Source organism: Salvia splendens, chromosome 12 (genome assembly GCF_004379255.2).
Source record: "Salvia splendens isolate huo1 chromosome 12, SspV2, whole genome shotgun sequence".
In the NCBI taxonomy this organism is placed as follows: Eukaryota; Viridiplantae; Streptophyta; class Magnoliopsida; order Lamiales; family Lamiaceae; genus Salvia; species Salvia splendens.
Window position 1 is genome coordinate 30,661,110 of NC_056043.1, and position 21,825 is coordinate 30,682,934.

The window sequence follows — 21,825 nt, forward strand, 5'->3', positions numbered from 1 at the left end:
TTAGTATTTCTAACAACTTGAACGAGTTATACTCCCTCCGTCCCAGTTAAGATGACCATTTTTGTTTTTCGCACGTGTTTTGTAAAAATCATAATAAATAATTAAAGTGAAGGAAAAGTAAATTAAGAGAGAGAATACTCCTTCCATTCCATAGTAATGGAGACATTTATTTTCGGCACGGAGATTAAGAAAAATTGTGTTAGGTGAGTTAAGTAAGAGCATCTGCAGCGGTGAGTGGACACTCGCCCGTCCGTACCAGCGGCGCGGAACCACCTGCTCGCCGCTGCGCTCTTGCCGTTGGCGTGGCGCTGCTCGATGCATCGAGCACGTCCGTGCCAGCGAGCAGCTGATGTGACACGTTCTGATTGGCCAACGGCATTTTCGTTGGAAATTTATTTTTTTAAAATCGAAAATAATACCAAAAAAAAATCAGATTCCCAAAAATATGGCCGTTTTTTTACCATTTTTCTGGAATTTTTTTGATTTTATTTTTTATTTTTTTATTCCCAAAATCATCTATAAATATACGCATTTATCATCCATTTTTCACATCAAATCATCTCACATTCATCTCTCATTCATATTTTTTCATACAACTTATCTACATCTTCCTCTCTCACTCAAACCCTCTCAAATGGATTTCACCAATCTCATTGCGGAAGCGGAGCGCGAAGAACAACAATACTATGAACAATATCGTGCCGCTTATGAAGCCTATGTCACCGCGAATACCCCCGCCCCTCCTCCTCCACCAACTAGATCAACTCGCCGCTACACCCATCGTGACTGGGAGGGAGCCAACGAAAGGCTTGTTGCCGACTATTTTTCCGACCAGCCGCGGTTTCTGGAAGATTACTTTCGGCGCCGTTTTCACATGTCAAAACGCTTGTTTATGTGTACTGTCAACACATCATCCGCCCGTGTTGAAACAATGAACACAATGCGAGATACCCGAGCCCACATTGAGCTACAAGAAGACCTAATCAAACACATTTGGACGAAATTCGGCCACGAGTAGTGAATTTTTTAAATTTTATGAATTTAATTATGTAATTTTTAATTTTTAGGATTTTAATTATGTACTTTTTAATTTTTTGTAATTTGTAATAGTATTCCAGATATTTTTAATGCATTTTAAATTTATGGAAATGTTTTTATTTAAATTGAATAATATAATGGTGGGACCCTTGAGCTTGTCCTTGCGGAAGAGCACGGATGTGGGTGTTGTGCTCTTGCCTAAGAGCAGATAGTAAAAGTGGGTCCGGGTCCACATCCGTGCTCATTGGCAAAAGCACGGATGTGGATGCTCTAAAGGAGAATAAAGTGGAAAATGAAAAAAGGTAGAGAGATGAAGAGAGAAAAGAGTAAGAGAGAGTAAATGGGTGTGGAAAAATGTGTTGACTTTTACTAAAAAGGGAAATTACTCTATTACTATGAAACGTACCAAAATGGCAAAATGACTCTATTACTGTGGAACGGGGGGAGTAATACGGAAGAGATTCTCTTCTACATTATTCTTTCTCTTACTTTGCTTTTCCTTCACTTTAACTATTTATTATGATTTTTCTAAAACACGTGTGAAAAACGAAAGGAGCCCTCTTTAATGGGATTGAGGGAGTATAAAATAAAGACTTTGACTTAATTGAATTATGGATTGACAAATTTATCCCTGTAAGTGGAAAGGTGGAAAGGTGAAAAGATGGAAAGATGAGGCAAATGTGTAAAACTAAGTCAATTTCTTGGTGCACTTTTCAATGCAAAAACAAATCTTACCTATTATGCAAGATCTTCCTTAATTGGCTTGAATAGTGCGGACCCCACCTCAATTATAAGACTCTCAATAAATAAATTAGTGGAAGGTAAATACCATAATTGGCCTAATTAAATCAAGAATTACCTAATTCTTACAAAGTGAACACGCCTCCATATCAGAAAATATGCGAAAGCAATGTCAACAGATAGTGACTTTATATTAATAATCCTAATCTACACGACTACATTATTGAACTACTAGAATCTAGATCATGTTTTATTTCATGGCTTAAAATAACTTAGTAATTATTTAATATATGTATATATTCTATATTGTCAATAAAAAAAAAGTAGAATGCCACATGCTAGTCAGAAATAATATTTCACTTTCCTTGATTTCTTTAATGCGCCTACTAGAATGCCACATGCTAGTCAGAAATAATGTTTCCATCTCTATTTGGAAATTCAAAAATGTGTTGATATTCTTTAGGCTCTTTGTCTAATGTTATAATATAATCTACAGTGTTTGGAACATGAACAATTACTACTCATTTTATATTTCATCTTACGATTTGTTATATACTCTTTTCTCCGTTCACAAAAATAGTCTTATTTGTAAGTTTTAATGAAAAATTGATAAAGTAAGCTAGATAGAGAGAAAATTCAAAAATGTGTTGATATTCTTTAGGCTCTTTGTCTAATGTTATAATATAATCTACAGTGTTTGGAACATGAACAATTACTACTCATTTTATATTTCATCTTACAATTTGTTATATACTCCTTTCTCCATTCACAAAAATAGTCTTATTTGTGGACGATACAAATTTTAATGAAAAATTGATAAAGTAAGCTAGATAAAGAGAAAAAGTGAATAAGTATGAAGGAGGATAAAAAAGTGGAAAAAAGTATTAGATAAAAACTTTCATTTTTAGAAATATGACTATCTTTTTAACATATCAAAATAACAAAAGATAATATTTTAAGCAAATTTAGAGCTAGTTAGATGGGGATATCTCGATCTTGAAAAAAATAACATATGTTCATATATTCTAGTATAGTATGCTACAAGCTTCCGCACATATTTATTTAATAAATCGATGTAATCACATGTTTATTTTAGTGAATATATAAATTAATATTTTTAATTAATATTAAATACTAGTATTTAATTATTTTGATTTGGTATAACGAGTAGTAGAGATGTGATCCGTGGCTAACTTTCTTAAGTTGTTATCTCAGCTAACTCATCAACGCAGTGTATTAAAAATGTCAACACGATGACATTGAAATGTCAACATAAACTTAGTTGATATTTTAATAGACTGTATTGACATTTTAATGTGATCGTGTTGACATTTTTAATACGTACACTGCGTTCATGAGTTAGAGAATTAACAACTTAAGAAAGTTAGCAATATAACACACCACATGCAATATATATCGGTTCAAGGTATAGTTGTATAGTTGCTCACAAGGTAATAAACCAGCCGTGACAATCTCTTTCTGAGTAAGCTCCACAAGTTGAATGCACCGGATTTTAGTTGCATGAAATTATTGAGTGAATATAATACTTGAAGTATTTTAATGAGAAGCGATAACTTCTATTCTAACAAGTGAAATATAATATCTTAGTTGGGAGAGATTAAAAATGATCATCTTAAATAAGATAGAAGAATTATTAAATAGAGTATTTATCTAGTTTAACAAATTTAACCTAGGATACAAATGCATAAACATCGAATAAGTACGTACGTGAGACTCTCACTAAACCACCCCAATTTAGGCAGGTGATGAGGTTCTTGTTGGATTTTATTGTTCACATGGAATATCCAATATAGTCTTTAATAGTATACACTATACAATACACTCCAAATTTAGATTAGTGATTATCACGAATTTATAAAAGGCTATTAGGCCCATTAAATAGAAATATTTGGCCATTTTACAAAATGAAAACATGATTACGACAGTTTCCTAAGTGTTTTGTTGCATCCTGCCTAGTCAACATGTCTTTTAGCAACTTTTTTTTTGTAGTTGGGGGTTCCTTTTAAATATCAGTGTTTTATAGTGTCAAAATATACTATTTAAATAAAGATCTAAAATTCTAAAATTCTAAATAGTAGGAGCACAAATTATCTACATAATTGCAACGAGAGCGAGGGACATTATTGGCTATTGCCAATGTTTATCTACATAATTGACAAACCACAAAAATGTGTAGAAAGTAACTAACAATACATACTTAATCAATAAAATTATTTAGTACAGTACTTACATTTAACAAAACTAGCCAATATTACATTGAAAAAAGAACCACCTAGAAAAGGACTCACAATCACAAAATCACACTTGTAGTGTGATTTTGTGCTACATTTTACATGGGCACATGTAATGTTATTTTGTTCTACATTTTACATGGAAAATGAAAATGAAAATAATATGTTTGGTTGCTTCGTGAATTTTACGTGAACTTAAGAGTTTGAAAATGCAGTATAAATGTACCATGTCTTTCCTTTGATGGTAAATTTATCGTTAAAAAGTAGGAGTAAAAGAATTCATGGGAAATTTAATAACAATTCAGTGGTTCTACATTTTTTACATTGTAAACATTAGAAAATGAGAAAAATAATCACATTAGTAATCCATCTGGAATGAAAATGAAGAAAAAGAAATAAGTACTCATTCTGTATAATAAAATAGCCATCTTACATAAAAATTGGCTGTAGCTGCGTAGCGCAGTTGGCAACGAAGGGGCAGATCTTTCTGCAATGAGCCTGAGTTCGAATCTCACTAGTTGCTTCTATCTCTCAGGCACAAGTGTCAGTCCTTGGGAGATGGGTTTCTGGCAGCCAGTGGGTTAAGGCCTTCCCATTAACGAGCTATTGCGTACCTTGATTGAACACCCTCAGATGATGTCTGGCCGGAGTATGGGGGCCGTCGAGACGATCGGATCTCCTTTTTGCTGCAATGGAAATGGGTGCAAATATATGTATTATTAAAAAAAGAACACATGTCCTTAAAGTGCATTCAGTAATTAATTCTCCCAACTTAAATGAAGGACAATTATTATTTCTCTCGTCCGTGCGACCAAAAATTATTCACAATCCCCTTGCCAATATCCTTCCCTTAACGAGTTATTGCGTACCTTGATTGAACTCCCTCAAATGATGTCGGGCCGGAGTATGGGGACGTCAAGACGACCGGATCACCTTTTTGCTGCAATGGGAATGGGTGCAAATATATGTATTATAAAAAAAGAACACATGTCCTTAAAGTGCATTCAGTAATTAATTCTCCCAACTTAAATGAAGGACAATTATTATTTCTCTCGTCCGTGCGACCAAAAATTATTCACAATCCCCTAGCCAATATATACCTTTTCTTATAAACGATACTGCTACAATTATTTTATGATAGTATAATATAATGAGATCATGCAAGTAGCCATTCTAATTAAAACTTAATCAATCAATCAATCATTCATTCATTCTAATTAATATTCTAATTACCCTAATTAATTAGGAGCGCGGCATGCGAAGTGCTCATATATAAGTGTTCCACATTATTTTAGTGACCTGATGGAATTACCTAATTCAACATGACCAATATCATGGTTTGAACACAAGAATGGAATTTAACAAATCAAACAAAAAATTTTAGTTCAAACTTACTAAAAATACAAATTATGAATTGTAACTTATGTAGAAATCATGGTATTAAATATGCCCGGTCAATGGATTTTGACCAAATAATAAATGTGACGAGACATTTAATTTTGTGAAATTAAATGACATAGCGTCGATCTACATTTTACGTAGATAAATGTAGTATATTCACTTTCTCAAATCCGATTTCCGGTGAGTGAGAAATAGTTGATTAAAGTTGGGCATAATTAGCTTTTAATTAAAGCTTGGAGTTGGAGCTTAGGGAATAATTAACTAGTGTTAATTATCCCACATTGGAGGATTAACACATCTTTTAATGTGTATAAATTAAGTGACTTTATGTTACTTAATAATTATAGTGGACCAAGATGGGTGAAAGAGCCCACACGCGCGCACACGCGCGCGCCGCCGCCGCCGCCCGCCCGCCCGAGCCCGTGCTCGTGCTTGCGGCCGCGGCCGCGGGCCGCGGGCCCGATCCCGATCTCGATCTCGATCTCGATCTCGATCTTGGGCTTGGGCTTGGGCTTGGATCTTGGAAATTGGTCTTTGGGCTTGGGGCTTGGCCCAAACTATTCTTTTTGGACCACCGCCGAGTCAGCAATCCAAGTGGCTTGACACGTCGTCAAGCGAGGCACAGTCACGGCTGCCACGTGAGAAATCCACACGCTCCACATGCGAAAGGCACACGCCTGCCACACGCTCGTAACCGACGTCGGTTACGAATCTGCCATGATGAGCCTTCATGGCTCGGTTGACCCTGCATGGTGGCTTGGCCTATAAATAGGCTAGCCATACCACTGCATTAGGACACACAATTCCAAGCATTCTCTGCATCATAAGCTCACTCCCTCTCTGCATTGTCTTTTTGTCGAAGCTCTGCCCTCTCCTCCATCCAGTTCGCCGGAGCTCTACTGATTGCGGTGCTACATCAAAAGAGACGTAGTCGTTTTACCTTTGGGGACGAAACGCCAAACCGAAGAGCACTACCGGGGCGTATCTCGTCTTGCGGGAAGAGGCCTCCTCGACTCGGCTAAACATTCACGGTTTATTTGTTTTATTGTAATTCAGTTCAGTTTCGTTTCTTGTATTCCTTCTTTTGGGTTGTATTACGCCCGACTTTTATCTCTTGTAATCAATAGAACCAACAATCGCAAGACGAGATAACTTGCTTTTGAAGGGTTTTTGACCTCTAAACTGAACTTAAAATTTCGAAACTTAATACACCTTTGCTGGAGATGTCAACGGAATCCAACACCACCGCTGCCGCCACCACCGCCGTCATTCCTTCAACCATGGCGACCACTGGACCTATCAACACGTCGTTTATTCCGACGATGATGCCCACTCCCGGGCGCTATCCTTCTTCCTCAACAACCCCTTGGGAGTTCGTTAACCCCCTTGGGCTCACTGATGGATCCACTTCGAGTGGGTCGGTTGGTTCCACTTTGAGTGGTTCCTTCGGGTCCTTTAATGGATCGAGTGCTGGGGCCTTCGGGTCTCACACGGGTGTTGGGGCCTTCGAGTCTCACACGAATGCTGGGGCCTTCGGGTCTCATGCGGGTGCTAGTCCCTTCGGGGCTGGTACGACCATGGCGGGCTCTATGCCTAACGTGAATGGTGGGGGCTCTATGCCCAACCACGTTGTTGGCTCCTTCGGGGGCAACGGAATTGGTTCCTTCCAAGGACCAACTGCGGCACCTTTGGCACCAAGAATGATGCCACCTGCCGAGAAGCCACCAAAGTTTGGAGGATCTGACTTCAAGCGGTGGTATCAAAAGATGTTGTTCTACTTGACAACATTGGGCGTCGCCAACTTCCTCACGAAGAACGAGCCGCCCGCGCCAAGCGACCAAGAGACTAGGCTCGAAGTCATGGCGGACTATGAAGCTTGGAGAAAAGGGGATTATCTATGTAAAAATTTTATTTTAAGTGCATTAGATGATAGCCTCTATAATGTATACTCCAATGTAACCACATCTAAACAAATGTGGGAAAACCTAGAAAAGAAGTATAGCATAGATAATGCTGCAGGGACGGAACAAGTTGTAGCATCCAAGTTTATGGACTACAAAATGGTCGACTCTCGACCCGTCATGGAGCAAGTCCAAGAGCTCCAAATGATCATCCACTCATTAGTGGTTGAAGGGATGACCTTGCCCGATAAATTCCTAAGGTGCACGATCATTGACAAGCTCCCTCCAAGTTGGAAGGACTTCAAGAGTTATCTCAAGCACAAGCGAAAGCAGATGACCATTGAAGACTTGATCGTGAAGTTGCGCATCGAGGCCGACGTGCGCAAAAGTGATCAAAAGGCTAAGGGATTCGCCCCAAATGAAGCCAAGGCCAATCTGTTGGAGCGGGGCGGACCCTCCAACAAACGCTCTCGCCCAAACCGTCCAAATGACAAAGGGAAGGGAAAGCAACCTTCAAAGAAGTTTGAAGGCGACTGCTACAAGTGTGGCAAACCAGGCCACTTTGCTAAAGACTGCCGCAGCAAGAAGAAGAAGCCGGCTGCCCACGTCGTTGAGAAGGAGTTCAAGGACTGGGATGAGAACGACCTCATTGCTGTGGTCACTGAAGAGGTCAACCTTATTAACAACAACAAGGGTGGCTGGTATATTGATACCGGCGCTACTGCACATGTTTGCGCAGATAGGAGTATGTTCTCCACCTACAACAACGTTGAAGGGAGAAAGATAAACATGGGGAATCAAGCCTCGTCTGAAATCCTCGGAGTTGGTGATGTAATCCTCAAGATGACGTCTGGCGTCTCAATCACCTTGAAGGATGCGCTGCACGTTCCGGACATCCGGAAGAACCTAGTTTCAGGATCAATACTAGTGAATAAGGGTTTTAAACTTGTATTTGAATCCGATAGGTTTGCATTGTATAAGTTTGGGAAGTCCCTCGGAAAAGGTTATGTAACCGACGGACTTTTCAAGCTTAGTGTAGCAACACTGCGTGTTCCAAAGCCACTGGCTAATAAGAATAAAGCATCTACTTCCTCTTATTTGATTGAGTCTTCAAATTTGTGGCATTGTAGATTGAGACATGTGAATTCAAAAGCTATTAAAAGATTAGTGAATTTAGATTTACTAAAGGCTAATGAATTGGATACCCAAGATAAATGTGAAATTTGTCTTGAAGCAAAAATGACTAAGTTGCCGTTTCACTCGGTTGAACGAAGCACAAAACCCCTTGAATTAATTCACACGGACGTATGTGATTTAAAGATGGTGCAAACAAGAGGTGGTAAAAAGTACTTTATCACTTTCATAGATGATTGCACAAGGTATTGCTACATTTATCTTTTAAGAAGTAAAGATGAAGCAATAGAAACGTTCAAAAATTATAAGAACGAAGTTGAGAATCAACTTGGTTGTAAAATCAAAATGATTCGAAGCGATAGAGGAGGCGAATATGTAGCCCCGTTTGAGGAGTTATGCAACGCAAGTGGTATAATTCATCAAACAACTGCTCCATATTCACCACAATCTAATGGTGTTGCAGAACGCAAAAATTGAACTCTAAAAGATATGATGAATGCACTGCTTCTAACTTCAGGATTACCACATAACATGTGGGGGGAAGCTGTTTTGACAGCCAACTATATCTTGAATAAGATCCCTCTCAAAGGAAAAGATGTCACTCCTTATGAGTTGTGGAAGGGAAGGAAGCCATCCTACAAATACCTCAAAGTGTGGGGTGTTTGGCAAAGGTGATGGTTCCTCAGCCCAAAGAAGTTACAATCGGACCTAAGACGGTTGATTGCATCTTCATTGGATATGCACTTAACAGTAGTGCATATCGATTTGTTGTTCACAAGTCTGAAATATCGACTATCACAGTAGGAACAACAATTGAGTCGAGGAATGCTGTATTTCTCGAAAATACATTTCCTTGCAAAGACAAGGAAAAAGTCTCAACCAATTCTGAGACAAGAATTGAAGAAGCCACTAGTTCTAAACAAGTGGAAGAAGAAGCCACTAGTTCTAAATCAGCAGATGCGGAACCTGAATCGCGCAAGCGTGCAAGGCCCGATCCAAAAGATACAGTACTAAGACGTGGCAATAGAGTCAGAACACCAAAAACTTTTGGTCCTGACTACATTGCTTTCATGTTGGATGAAGAACCAACATCGATAAAAGTAGCCTTTGCTGGCCCAGACGGGCTGCATTGGAGAGAAGCTGTTCAAAGCGAAATTGATTCAATTTTGCTAAACCACACATGGGTGTTGGTTGATTTGCCCGAAGGTGCTAAACCTTTAGGATGCAAATGGGTTCTTAAAAGAAAGTTTAAGGCCGATGGAACAGTTGATAAGTATAAAGCCCGATTAGTAGTAAAGGGTTTTAAACAAAAGGAAGGACATGATTTCTTCGATACCTATTCACCTGTAACAAGGATTACATCTATACGAGTGATTCTCGCTATTGCTGCATCGCACAATCTTGAGATTCATCAAATGGATGTAAAGACCGCGTTTCTAAATGGTGAACTAGAAGATGAAATCTATATGGAACAACCCGAAGGGTTTGTAGTACCTGGACAAGAGAAAAAGGTATGCAAGCTCGTAAAGTCCCTATATGGATTGAAACAAGCGCCATTGCAATGGCACTTGAAGTTTGATAATGTGATGTTATCAAATGGGTTTAAAATCAACGAGTGCGACAAATGTGTCTACATCAAGAGCACTAATAACGGTCATGTTATAGTGTGTCTCTACGTTGATGATATGTTAATCTTGGGTAGCAACACTCAAGTAATTAACGATACAAAGGCCATGTTAAAGAGAAACTTTGACATGAAAGACATGGGTCTAGCCGATGTAATTCTTGGAATGAAGATTCTAAGAACGAATGATGGAATCATCTTAACACAATCACATTATGTTGAGAAGATATTGAATAAATTCAAAGCCTATGATGGCGCGCCGGTTAAGACTCCAATTGAACTCGACGTTCACTTGAGCAAAAACAAAGGCGAGCCCGTTGCACAAGAAGAGTATGCACGGGTCATCGGGTGCATTATGTACTTGACTAATTGCACTCGACCTGACATTGCTTGTGCCGTGAACAAGTTGAGTCGTTACACGAGCAATCCAAGCAAAGAGCATTGGAGAGCTCTTGTGAGGGTTTTGAGATATTTAAAACACACTCAAAATCTTGGGCTACACTTCTCGAGATACCCCCCGGTACTTGAAGGGTACTGTGATGCCAATTGGATATCCGATAATAGAGACTCACTTTCAACAAGTGGATATGTCTTTACTATTGGGGGTGGTGCTGTATCGTGGAAATCCACAAAACAGACCTGTATAACCCGATCAACAATGGAATCGGAGTTCATTGCCTTGGATAAGGCTGGTGAGGAAGCCGAGTGGCTTAAGAACTTCCTTGAAGACATTCCATGTTGGTCTAAGCCAGTGCCACCAGTGCTGATCCACTGCGATAGCCAAGCAGCTATTGGAAGGGCAAACAATGGCTTCTATAACGGTAAGTCTCGACATATACGTCGACGACATAACACCGTGAGACATTTGATCACAACAGGGGTGATTACAATTGACTATGTGAAGTCAATAGATAATCTAGCGGATCCGCTAACCAAAGGGTTAAACCGTGATCAAATGAATAAGTTGCTAGAGGGAATGGGTTTGAAATCCACAAACTAAAGAATTATCATAGTGGTAACCCAACCATGATGACTGGAGATCCCAAGAACTTGGTTCAAAGGGACAACTAAGCTATGAGAGTTCATGAGAAACACTCAACTATATCTATTCCCTAGAGAGCAATAGAGTGTTGGAGAGCTTGCCTAGTGGTAAAGGCTAAGTCTATGACTTTTAATGGTTCTTAAGGATCTCAAAGAGATGGAATTCTCAAAGAGACCAAGTATGGCAAGGTACTTGACTAAGAATCACCTATGTAAGTGCGAAGTGTGGTCGCTTCATAAAAAAAAATGCACTTATGAATCCAAAGTGGTGTCCAAGACCGCAATGGACACAAAACGTGAGAACGGATGAGGTTGAGGTGTTTAAGCGTTAACACCATTGTCTCGGTGCACGCCGTGGGGGATTAGTTCAAAGCATCGCGCTACTAAGCCGCCTGTGTATCCGATGGTGTCGACTATGGAGGGTTCAAAGTCAACAACTACCTATCCTTATGCTTATATACCTCTCGAGGGTTGAGCTTGTGTCTGCATGCATATGCATTCGGCTATTTCCACTCATGCGGGGGATTGTAGAAATCATGGTATTAAATATGCCCGGTCAATGGATTTTGACCAAATAATAAATGTGACGAGACATTTAATTTTGTGAAATTAAATGACATAGCGTCGATCTACATTTTACGTAGATAAATGTAGTATATTCACTTTCTCAAATCCGATTTCCGGTGAGTGAGAAATAGTGGATTAAAGTTGGGCATAATTAGCTTTTAATTAAAGCTTGGAGTTGGAGCTTAGGGAATAATTAACTAGTGTTAATTATCCCACATTGGAGGATTAACACATCTTTTAATGTGTATAAATTAAGTGACTTTATGTTACTTAATAATTATAGTGGACCAAGATGGGTGAAAAAGCCCACACGCGAGCGCCGCCGCCGCCGCCAGCCCGCCTGAGCCCGAGCCCGAGCCCGAGCCCGTGCTCGAGCTCGTGCTCGCGCTCGCGGCCGCGGCTGCGGGCCCCGGGCCCGGGCCCGATCCCGATCTCGATCTCGATCTCGATCTTGATCTTGGGCTTGGACTTGGACTTGGACTTGGATCTTGGCAATTGGTCTTTGGGTGGTCTTTGGGCTTGGGGCTTGGCCCAAACTATTCTTTTTGGACCACCGCCGAGTCAGCAATCCAAGTGGCTTGACACGTCGTCAAGCGAGGCACAGTCACGGCTACCACGTGAGAAATCCACACGCTCCACATGCGAAAGGCACACGCCTGCCACACGCTCGTAACCGACGTCGGTTACGAATCTGCCATGATGAGCCTTCATGGCTCGGTTGACCCTGCATGGTGGCTTGGCCTATAAATAGGCTAGCCATACCACTGCATTAGGACACACAATTCCAAGCATTCTCTGCATCATAAGCTCTCTCCCTCTCTGCATTGTCTTTCTGTCGAAGCTCTGCCCTCTCCTCCATCCAGTTCGCCGGAGCTCTATTGATTGAGGTGCTGCATCAAAAGAGACATAGTCGTTTTACCTTTGGGGACGAAACGCCAAACCGAAGAGCACTACCGGGGCGTATCTCGTCTTGCGGGAAGAGGCCTCCTCAACTCGGCTAAACATTCACGGTTTATTTGTTTCATTGTAATTCAGTTCAGTTTCGTTTCTTGTATTCCTTCTTTTGGGTTGTATTACGCCCGGCTTTTATCTCTTGTAATCAATAGAACCAACAACTTAACTGGATTGATAACAAGTTAGAGAAGAATATTTTTTAGCTACATGCAATTTTGTTGAATATTGCATCTTTTGTTACTCCGCATGCAAAGTTTAACTTCGAACCTATTATTAGACCATCAGCAGTGGGGCGCCCTAAGGCGCGCCCTATGGCGCGCCACGTCAGCATTTTTATCCTCCTCCTTCTCCACCTGCAGTGGGGCGCCCTAAGGCGCGCCCTATGACGCGCCACATCATCATTTTGTTGTTTTGTTTAATTAATTTAACTATTTTCAAATAACACGTAACGAGCAAAAAAAATGACTAAATAACAAGCGGCGAAGTTTTAATAAAAAAAAATTACACCATTCAACTAAAAAAAGAAAGAAACTAAGTTGGGTCAATTCCCAACTTCCTACGCAACTCATCGAGTAATGCACGGAGATACTCGGCTTGTTCGGGGTCGGTGCACTTCTTGAGGGCCTTGTGCGTCTGCAACATCGTCCTTGCCATCGACGCTGTAGCTAACGACGCAAACGCGGTGGCCGTCTGCGTCGGGAGCTCATCCGGGTCCGGAACAGGGGCGACAGCGGTCGACGATGACGTCGCGGTTGCCTTCCCCTTGGCCTTCGCAGCCTTGATGCCGGGAGGACGCCGAGAGGACACCGGTGTGCCGGAACTCCCTTCATCCACGTACGTCCGGTTGAGGTCAACCAGGTTAGTGCCTCTGCCGCTGCTCGTGTAGTCACCAGCTTCGGTGACCTTCGTCCTCTTCGGCGCACCAGTGTGCAGAATTCCACCTTGGAACTTCTGCTTCTCCCTCAAAAGCGCCCAGATGGCCTCATGCTTGAACTCGCCGAACATCGACCGGTACGACAACATCGCTTTAGAGCGCACGTCGTGCACGCTCTCGCCGCTCCCCTGTGACTGCGCGCACTTCTCGAACTCCGCCGAGTACAAGTTCACTTGCTTCTTGATTTGATCCCAGTGCTTGCGGAGTTGCTCACTCTTGCGCTTGTACGCGGTCGGCAGCTTGACCGAATTGTAGAGGTCCGCGATGCGCTCCCAGTATGCGGTCTGTCTCTGGTTGTTGGCAAATATCGGATCTTCCGATATATCTACCCAACACCGGGCCAAAGTGAGAGTTTCGTCGTCGGTGTAGTTCGTACGGCCGAGGGCGTACTCATCGCAGTCACCGGGAGGCGGCAACTTCTGCGCCCGCTGCCGGTTCCGCTTCGCCTTCCCCTTGGCGGCACCGGTCGCTGCGGGGGAGGGATCGGCCGATGCGGTTGGGCGGTGCGGCAACGGCTCTATATCAGACAACCCATACGATTTCGTATTGAAATCGGGATCGTAATGGGTGTTGTCGCCGAACGAACGATAATCGTCGGGTTCTGTACCCGGTCAATGCGCCTCTCCGCTAAACGTAGGGCTATTGGGGCTTGAATCCATTTCGTAGTAATTATGTAAATGTAAGTTTCGAAGATGAAATCGTGTGAAATGAAATGTTACAAATGAACGCTATTTATAAAAAACGAAACCGCGTGCCATCGTCCGCGGCCTTCACAATGGGGCGGACGATGTCGCGGACGATGGCCATCGTCCGCGACGTCCGCAATGGGCGGACGATGGCGCGGACGATGGCCATCGTCCGCGGTTTAAGTCGCGCCCGAGGCCGCGACTATCGTCCGCGGCCTATGCCACACACCCACAGTGGGGGCGGACGATGAATGGCGCGGATGATGCGCGCCATCGGGCGTGCCATCGTCCGCCCATTGCGGATGGCCTTAACATGAGGTTCTTCATTAATTATGAGCATTTATTTATGGCACTCACATTCCGAACTGTATGTTCGACATTTGAATGATATCTATCTTATTCATGTGTCGGTCACATCAAGTTGTGATTTAAACCGTCCATAATCTACATGTCTCAACCCAGTGCACTTTTTACTCCATCTCTTAACTAAGAGACAACACCTGCAACTAGGGGTGACAAATCGTGTGGATTGGGTCGTTATCGGGTCAACCTGATAACGACCCAACCCATAACTCGAATCCGACCTGTTAAGAAAACTCTAAACCCGAACACGAACCCAACATGCTACCTTCAAACCCGAACACGACCCGCATCCGACACAAACCCGTTAACGACACGATATAATTTGGGTTGACACGACACGATAACGACCCAAACCTGATACTACACGATTATAACCTAATATTACACGATTAAATCTAATATTAAACAATCAAACCTTATTTTTCAACCTAATTTACACTATTAAAATATGTTTTATATGATTTAAAACTGATTTACAATAAATTTAAAAATTAAAGTAAAATATATTTTTTTAATAATAATAAAAATAATAATAATATTTCTTAATTGGTTATCCGTATCCAACCTGGATCCAACCCGAACTCAACCCGGAATTATCGGGTTCTTAACGGGTCAACCTGATAAGGACACGAACCCAATAAGGCTTGATCCAAACCCAATAATTTCGTGTGGATTCGTGTCGGATTATCGTGTCGTGTCGAAAATTGTCAGCCCTACCTGCAACCCTCCATCTCTTAACCATCTCATCTCTTAACTATTCATTCAATTTCATTTTTTATTTTTATTTCCAACAAATTCAATTAATATTTCATTGAAATATTAAATTAATACTAATAATTCATAAAATCATAAAAAACACAAAAATTACAACATCCGAAAACACATAATTGAAATCCTAATATTACAATTTATTGATATCCGCATCATCATGGAAAGTGATGGGGTGATCGTCTAACGGTTGCCAAATTTTTCCCAAATGTGCTGCATTAGATCATCCTGGGGTTGGGTGTTGGCGATAGAATCATGTGTCCTTGTCCGAACACACATTCGCTCTTGCAAAGAAGGATGCACTCCACTCGAGGCGGACTACTTGCGGTAGAGCCTCCCGAGGTTTTAGGGTTGAACCAATTTTGCACATTAGGTCCTTCGTCGGCGACAATCATGTTGTGCAAGATTATGCACGTGTACATGATGTCGACCATATTCTCCATAAACCACGTACGAGCCAAGGACTTGATAATGTGGAATTGAGCTTGTAGAACCCCGAACGCTCTCTCCACATCCTTGCGGACATCCTCTTGCTTCTGCGCAAAAAGAGCATGTTTTTCGTTTATCGGCCTGCTGAACGTCTTCACGAAGGTTGGCCACTTCGGATAGATGCCGTTGGCAAGATAGTACCCCATTTTATACTGGCGGTTGTTAGCGATGAAGTTGATGGCCGGCGCTTTACCATTCAAAACTTCGCTGAAGAGGTTGGATTGGTTGAGCACGTTGATGTCGTTGTTCGATCCGGAGACCCCGAAAAACGCATGCCAAATCCATAGCCGGTAGTCGGCAACGACCTCGAGTATAACAGTGGGGTGGGTGCCTTGTGGCCGCTCGTGTATGATCCCATCCACGCCACAAGGTAATTCTTCCATTGCCAATGCATGCAATCGACGCTGCCAAGCATCCCAGGGAATCTGTGCACTGTTTCGTGAAGTTGGAGCAGAAACTGACAATCTGCAGTGTTTGGCTTCCGGAGAAATTCGTCGGTGAAGGCTGCCCGGACGCCTTTGCAGAAGTTCATCAAACACAGTCTCCCAGTATTGTCCCCAATGTGCAGGTAGTCGTCGAACAAATCCGCTGTTTGTCTAGGAGTAAGCTGACGGATTGCTGCAGTACATTTCTAGAGCGTCGTGAGACTGGGATGGCTAATAGCGTCGAACCCTTCTTGGAAGTACTCTTCCCGGGCAGCCAATGTATTTGCGATATGCAGAAATAGCTCCCGCCGCATGCGGAAACGGCGATGGAAGTAGGTATCTCCACATACAAAGTTCTCACAAAAGTAATCTCGTACCAACCTTACGGCGGCTTCCTCCCGGTCACGATGGATGTATTTCCGGGGTCGATTTTGACGCGCCGCGACTTCATCCTCCTCCATACGTCGATCTGCTTCTAGCGATTCTTCCATCATTCGACGCATTTGCTCAAATGGATCCATGAATGGATTAAATTTGAGAGAAGAATAATGTTTTGAGATGAAGAATATAGAGTGTTTGAGTGAGAATAGAGTGTTTTTTTATGGTGGATAATTTGTGAGAATGATTTGATATTCATAGAAGTGATCCTAGGCTTAAAAAAATAGAAAAAAATATTAAAATATTGGGAAAAACGACTAGTATTTTTGGGGGATTTTTTTTTATTTTTGATTTTTTTCAGAATTTTTTTAAAAAAAAATATTTTTTCAACGGATATAAACGACGCCCACTCGCGGGTTGACGAGTGGATGTCACGGCCACACGGGAGCTCGTCATGTGGCCAACGCACGTGGCGAGCTGGCTCGCCAGCCTTTTCTTGGCTGCGGGCTACGCGACGCGACGGATACCTGCAACGCTGACTCGATGCTGGCTCGTTTCGCCGAGACGAGATCGAGCTGGCAACGAGCCAGCGCTGCGGAGGCTTAAAAAACAAAAATCGGATATTTAGTTTAGATTCCAATAAAATTGCAAATTGAGCATGCGCGTGGGGTTCACATGCCTCACCTTTCAAATTCAAGGGAAAAGCACAGCTCACACACTCTCTCTCATCTTTCTTTCTCACCACAGGTCGCTCTCACGCCTCTCTCTCTTCTTCTCTAACTAAAAAACACACTCATCACTCCCGCTTTCTCTCTCTCACTACCGCCGAAATTCCAACAGAAACAAAACTCCTCACGCAAAAATGGCCGCCGCCGCCCCATCACGCCATCCCTATTTCATACTATCTCACTCCTAGTACTCCGCCCTACACCAAATCCACGTTTTCGATTTCGTGAATTTATACACGTACACACTACATTTCATATTACTGATTTAATTAGGGCACGGAAGATGGAAAGGAAGCAGGGGCATGGATTCCTCTCGGCGTTAGAGGACGTGGTGCGCGGCCTATCTCCGGCGAGGTCGCGGGGGAAGAGTCCAGGACGGAGCAGGTCGCCGATGTCGGGACTTCTCCGGCGGAAAGTCGTCTCGAGCAACTCCGACTCATCGATTGCGAGATCGGGCAGTTTGAGGCCTATGGGGGAGACGCTCACGCCGCTGATGGAGGGTCCGGATCCGGACGGAGAGGAAATCGGCGACTCCAAGCGCCTCGGCTCCGCCCTCAGCCAGTGGGTACGCGGCCAGCTCAGTCGAAACCCCTCCGTAGCCGTGAATGCCAGCGGCGGCGGCGGCGGAAGCGCCAGGATGTCTGATTTGCGGCTGCTGCTCGGAGTAATGGGAGCGCCGCTCGCTCCGGTGCACGTATGCGCCACCGATCCCTTGCCACATCTCAGCATAAAGGATACCCCCATTGTACGTATTATCCATCGTCAATTTCATTGTTATCGTGATCTGTGTTTAATTCGAACATTTTTGAGATTTAGGTTAATAATTTTAGCCTAATCGCCTAAAATCATGATGAAATTATGAATATATGTGTTTAATTAGGTTTTTACGATTTGGTAGGAAACGTCATCGGCGCAGTACATAGTGCAGCAGTACACCGCTGCTTCAGGCGGGCAGAATGTGGTGAGGAACGCCTACGCGATGGGGAAGGTGAGGATGGTGGCTTCCGAGTTCGAAACAGCATCAAAAGTAGTGAAGAGTAGGAATGCGAGTAGAGCTGCTGAATCGGGCGGATTCGTGCTGTGGCAGATGAATCCGGATATGTGGTATGTGGAGCTTTCCGTTGGAGGGAGCAAGGTCCACGCTGGCTGCAACGGCAAGCTAGTCTGGAGGCACACGCCGTGGCTGGGCGCTCACACGGCAAAGGGGCCGGTCCGGCCACTTCGCCGTGCCCTGCAGGTGAAAATAGTACTATTAATTTTGAAGTGTCTGTGTTTCACACTTATACTGATCTTGATCTTTGAAATGCAGGGGCTTGATCCGAGAACGACTGCTAGTATGTTTGCTGATTCGATCTGCATTGGGGAGAAGAGCATCAAGGGGGAAGACTGCTTCATTCTGAAGGTTGCTGCTGATCCCGGGACGCTAAAGGCGAGGAGCGAGGGGCCGGCTGAGATCATAAGGCATGTCCTGTTCGGCTACTTCAGCCAGAAGACAGGGCTGCTGATTCACATGGAGGATTCGCATCTCACCCGCATCCAATCCAACGGTGGGGATGCCGTCTACTGGGAGACCACCATCAACTCGTTCCTAGACGACTATCGCCCCGTTGAAGGGATCATGATAGCTCACTCGGGGCGATCTGTGGTGACCCTTTTCCGGTTTGGGGAGATGGCAATGAGCCACTCCAAAACCAGGATGGAGGAAGCCTGGACGATTGAGGAGGTCGCCTTCAATGTTCCAGGTCTGTCGATGGACTGCTTCATTCCACCGGCTGACTTGGGGTCGGCCTCCATCAGCGAGCTCCCGGTAGAGGAGAGGGGAAAGCCGAGTAATCGGGTGAAAGTTGGTGCGTGGAAGGTGGAGATATGAGGGAGTAGTGTTGATATTTGGGTAGAGTGCAGTTTCTAATTTTTACTAACACAGCAAGAAATAACAAACTAGGGCTGTAGTAGTAAATGGGTTTTTTCCTCCATTAAATCTGTGTTTATAGCAGAGCTCATTTGTAAGGGCAAATGGAGGCTAATCTAATATTTTCTTAGATGGTGAAAAGCTTTAATATTAGTATCGGCAAAGCCATTGTGAATTTTCTTGTTTTTGTGCCTAATATAAACGGCACTTAGCAGTTGGAAAAGGGTAATACTGCTTCAAGATTTGTGTGTTGCTTAGTTGAAGGAATTTCCTCTGTAAACATGAGATCTTGTTATGTAATACAGCAAGGGAAAACCAGTCTTTGTTTTAATCTTGATGAAGAACTAACTGTATGTATATGTATGTATACAGCTGTTTTTGGTTAGTTTGAGATATAGTGGAGAGCAGCATCAGTGTAGGGCAAGTTGTAAAAATGCTTTAATAATGTGGGTTGCTTTTCCCAATTCTCATTGCTACTTTATGGGAATAATTTGGTTTGACTTGAACCAGACCCCATAAATTTGATGACTTGCTAATTAAAAAATACTTACTTCTTCCCTTCATTCAAAATAGAAATTCTTTACTTTCATGTCTATCCCTAAAAATGGAAACTTTCTTTTTTAGGAAATTTCTATCTATGAGTTAAGATTCATTTTTCACTAACACACTTTTTTTTCTATGTTTCTCTTTATCAAATTTGCACCAAATCCCGTGTCGTTTCAAATGTTTCTATTTTTCAGGGGTCGGATGAAGTATGAAATTTAGTGAATTTTAATATGCTTGTGACTAGTATTTTTTTAATTAATGATGCCAATATGAGTAAATAATAGTACTATTATTTAAATTATTTTCTCATTATCATATCTATAGTATGGAAAAATTGATGATAAATTCAAATTTATGATTATTTTAAATGATTTTTCAAGTTACGTGACATATCAAAATTTAATTAAAGTTTATTAGTTTTTGAGAAATTGCCCTAAAAAGTAACATTTTTTTTATAAGGAAAAATCTTGACAAGTAGATTGAACCTAGGCACGAGTTGCTGCTAAGGCCATCCACAACGCTGTCTCTATACCGTCTCTTAAACCGTCTCTTAACTACTATTTGAGCACTATTTGAGGGCCCCACTGTCCTTTTTTCCTCCATCTCTTAACTAAGAGACGGAACCTGCAACGCTCCGTCTCTTAACCGTCTCTATACCGTCTCTTAATTACTATTCATTCAATTTAATTTATAATTTTTTTTAAAACCCAATTCAATTTAAACAAACACACTTTATTAAAATTAAAACAATATTACAACTTAACATTAAAAAAAACGAAGACATAATTAAAATTCTAAAAAAATAAAAATGACATAATTTAATCTTCTCCGCCAAAGTTTTCCCAAATGTGCTCAATTAGATCCTCTTGGAGTTGGGTGTGGGCGCTAGAGTCGCGTGTCCTTGCCCGTGGGGGTGGTGCGGCTTCCTCCGCCTCTCGTCGTCGATCTTCTTCGAGTGATTGTTCCATTAATTGGCGCATTTGCTCAAAATGATCCATTTGTTTGAGTTGATTGAAGATGGAAATTGGAGTGATAGAGAGGATTTGAGAGGAATAGATGTGTGTTTGTGTTTGAAATGAGTATGGAATAGAATTATTTATAGAGTAAAAAAATTAAAAATTTAAAAAATGAAAATAAATATTTAACGGTAATATTACCGTTTGAAAAAAAAATTTTTTTATTAAAAATCGATTTTTTTAAAAAAAAAATGAATTATTGCGTCATCAGTGACGACGCCCACTCGCGGGCCAGCGAGTGGGCGTCACGCACGCATGGGGACGTGCCACGTGTCCCTGGCGCGTGGCGAGACATCTCGTCTCGTGTCTCGCCGAGACGAGCTACGCGACGAGACGGGCGCGAGCTGGAGACGAGATGGGCGCTGCAATGCGTCTCGCGGGGGTCTCGTCTCTCCGAGACGAGACGCGAGCCCGGCGCGAGACGCGTTGTGGATGGTCTAAAAGCTTCCCCAAGCACATGTGATTTTCATCACTCCCTCTCTTTGCTTGTGTTATAGAGTGAGAAAAATCACTTTGTAAAGTGTACTTAGTAGTACAAGGTTGCATTTCAACACATAAAATAAAATATGAAATGGAAAGAGGTAGAGACTAGAGAGCATTAGGCAATGTGGACTGACAGGGCATAAAACTTCAATGACAAGTTTGAATCTGTTAGCCAAGACCATAAATAACTTTTTTTTTCTATTGCTTGTATTTATAATAGTATATTTAATTGGATTAATTGTATGCAAAATTGTGATGTTTAGTCAAAATTGTGAACATGACATTTTTTGTAAGACAGTTTACATGATCTGAAATAATTAATTGCGAAATGGTAATACAAATTAATTTTTTAATAGAAAATTTATAGTTTGGATTTAAAAAAACTTAGTTAAAAATTGATGATATTTTTTCATAGTATTTCATTTCACCAAACAATTGCTTCTATTA

At 42.0% G+C, this 21,825-nt stretch overlaps 1 protein-coding gene across 1 annotated transcript; it reads left to right on the forward strand.

The window, feature by feature from the left end:
• Positions 1-17,432: 17,432 nt before the first annotated feature.
• LOC121759425 lies at positions 17,433-19,664 on the forward strand. The gene is made up of 3 exons (XM_042154997.1): positions 17,433-18,169; positions 18,323-18,661; positions 18,734-19,664. The coding sequence occupies exons 1-3, from the start codon at positions 17,708-17,710 to the stop codon at positions 19,292-19,294; spliced, it is 1,362 nt and encodes a 453-aa protein (XP_042010931.1). The 5' UTR covers positions 17,433-17,707; the 3' UTR covers positions 19,295-19,664.
• The last annotated feature ends 2,161 nt before the right edge of the window (positions 19,665-21,825 follow it).

What these genes read in the sequence shown, in the direction of transcription:
- LOC121759425 (XM_042154997.1), top strand. Translation starts at nt 17,708, where the DNA reads ATGGAAAGGAAGCAGGGGCATGGATTCCTCTCGGCGTTAGAGGACGTG. An exon ending in GCATAAAGGATACCCCCATT is followed by an intron (nt 18,170 to 18,322) that starts GTACGTATTATC and finishes ACGATTTGGTAG; the next exon opens with GAAACGTCATCGGCGCAGTA. An exon ending in CACTTCGCCGTGCCCTGCAG is followed by an intron (nt 18,662 to 18,733) that starts GTGAAAATAGTA and finishes TTTGAAATGCAG; the next exon opens with GGGCTTGATCCGAGAACGAC.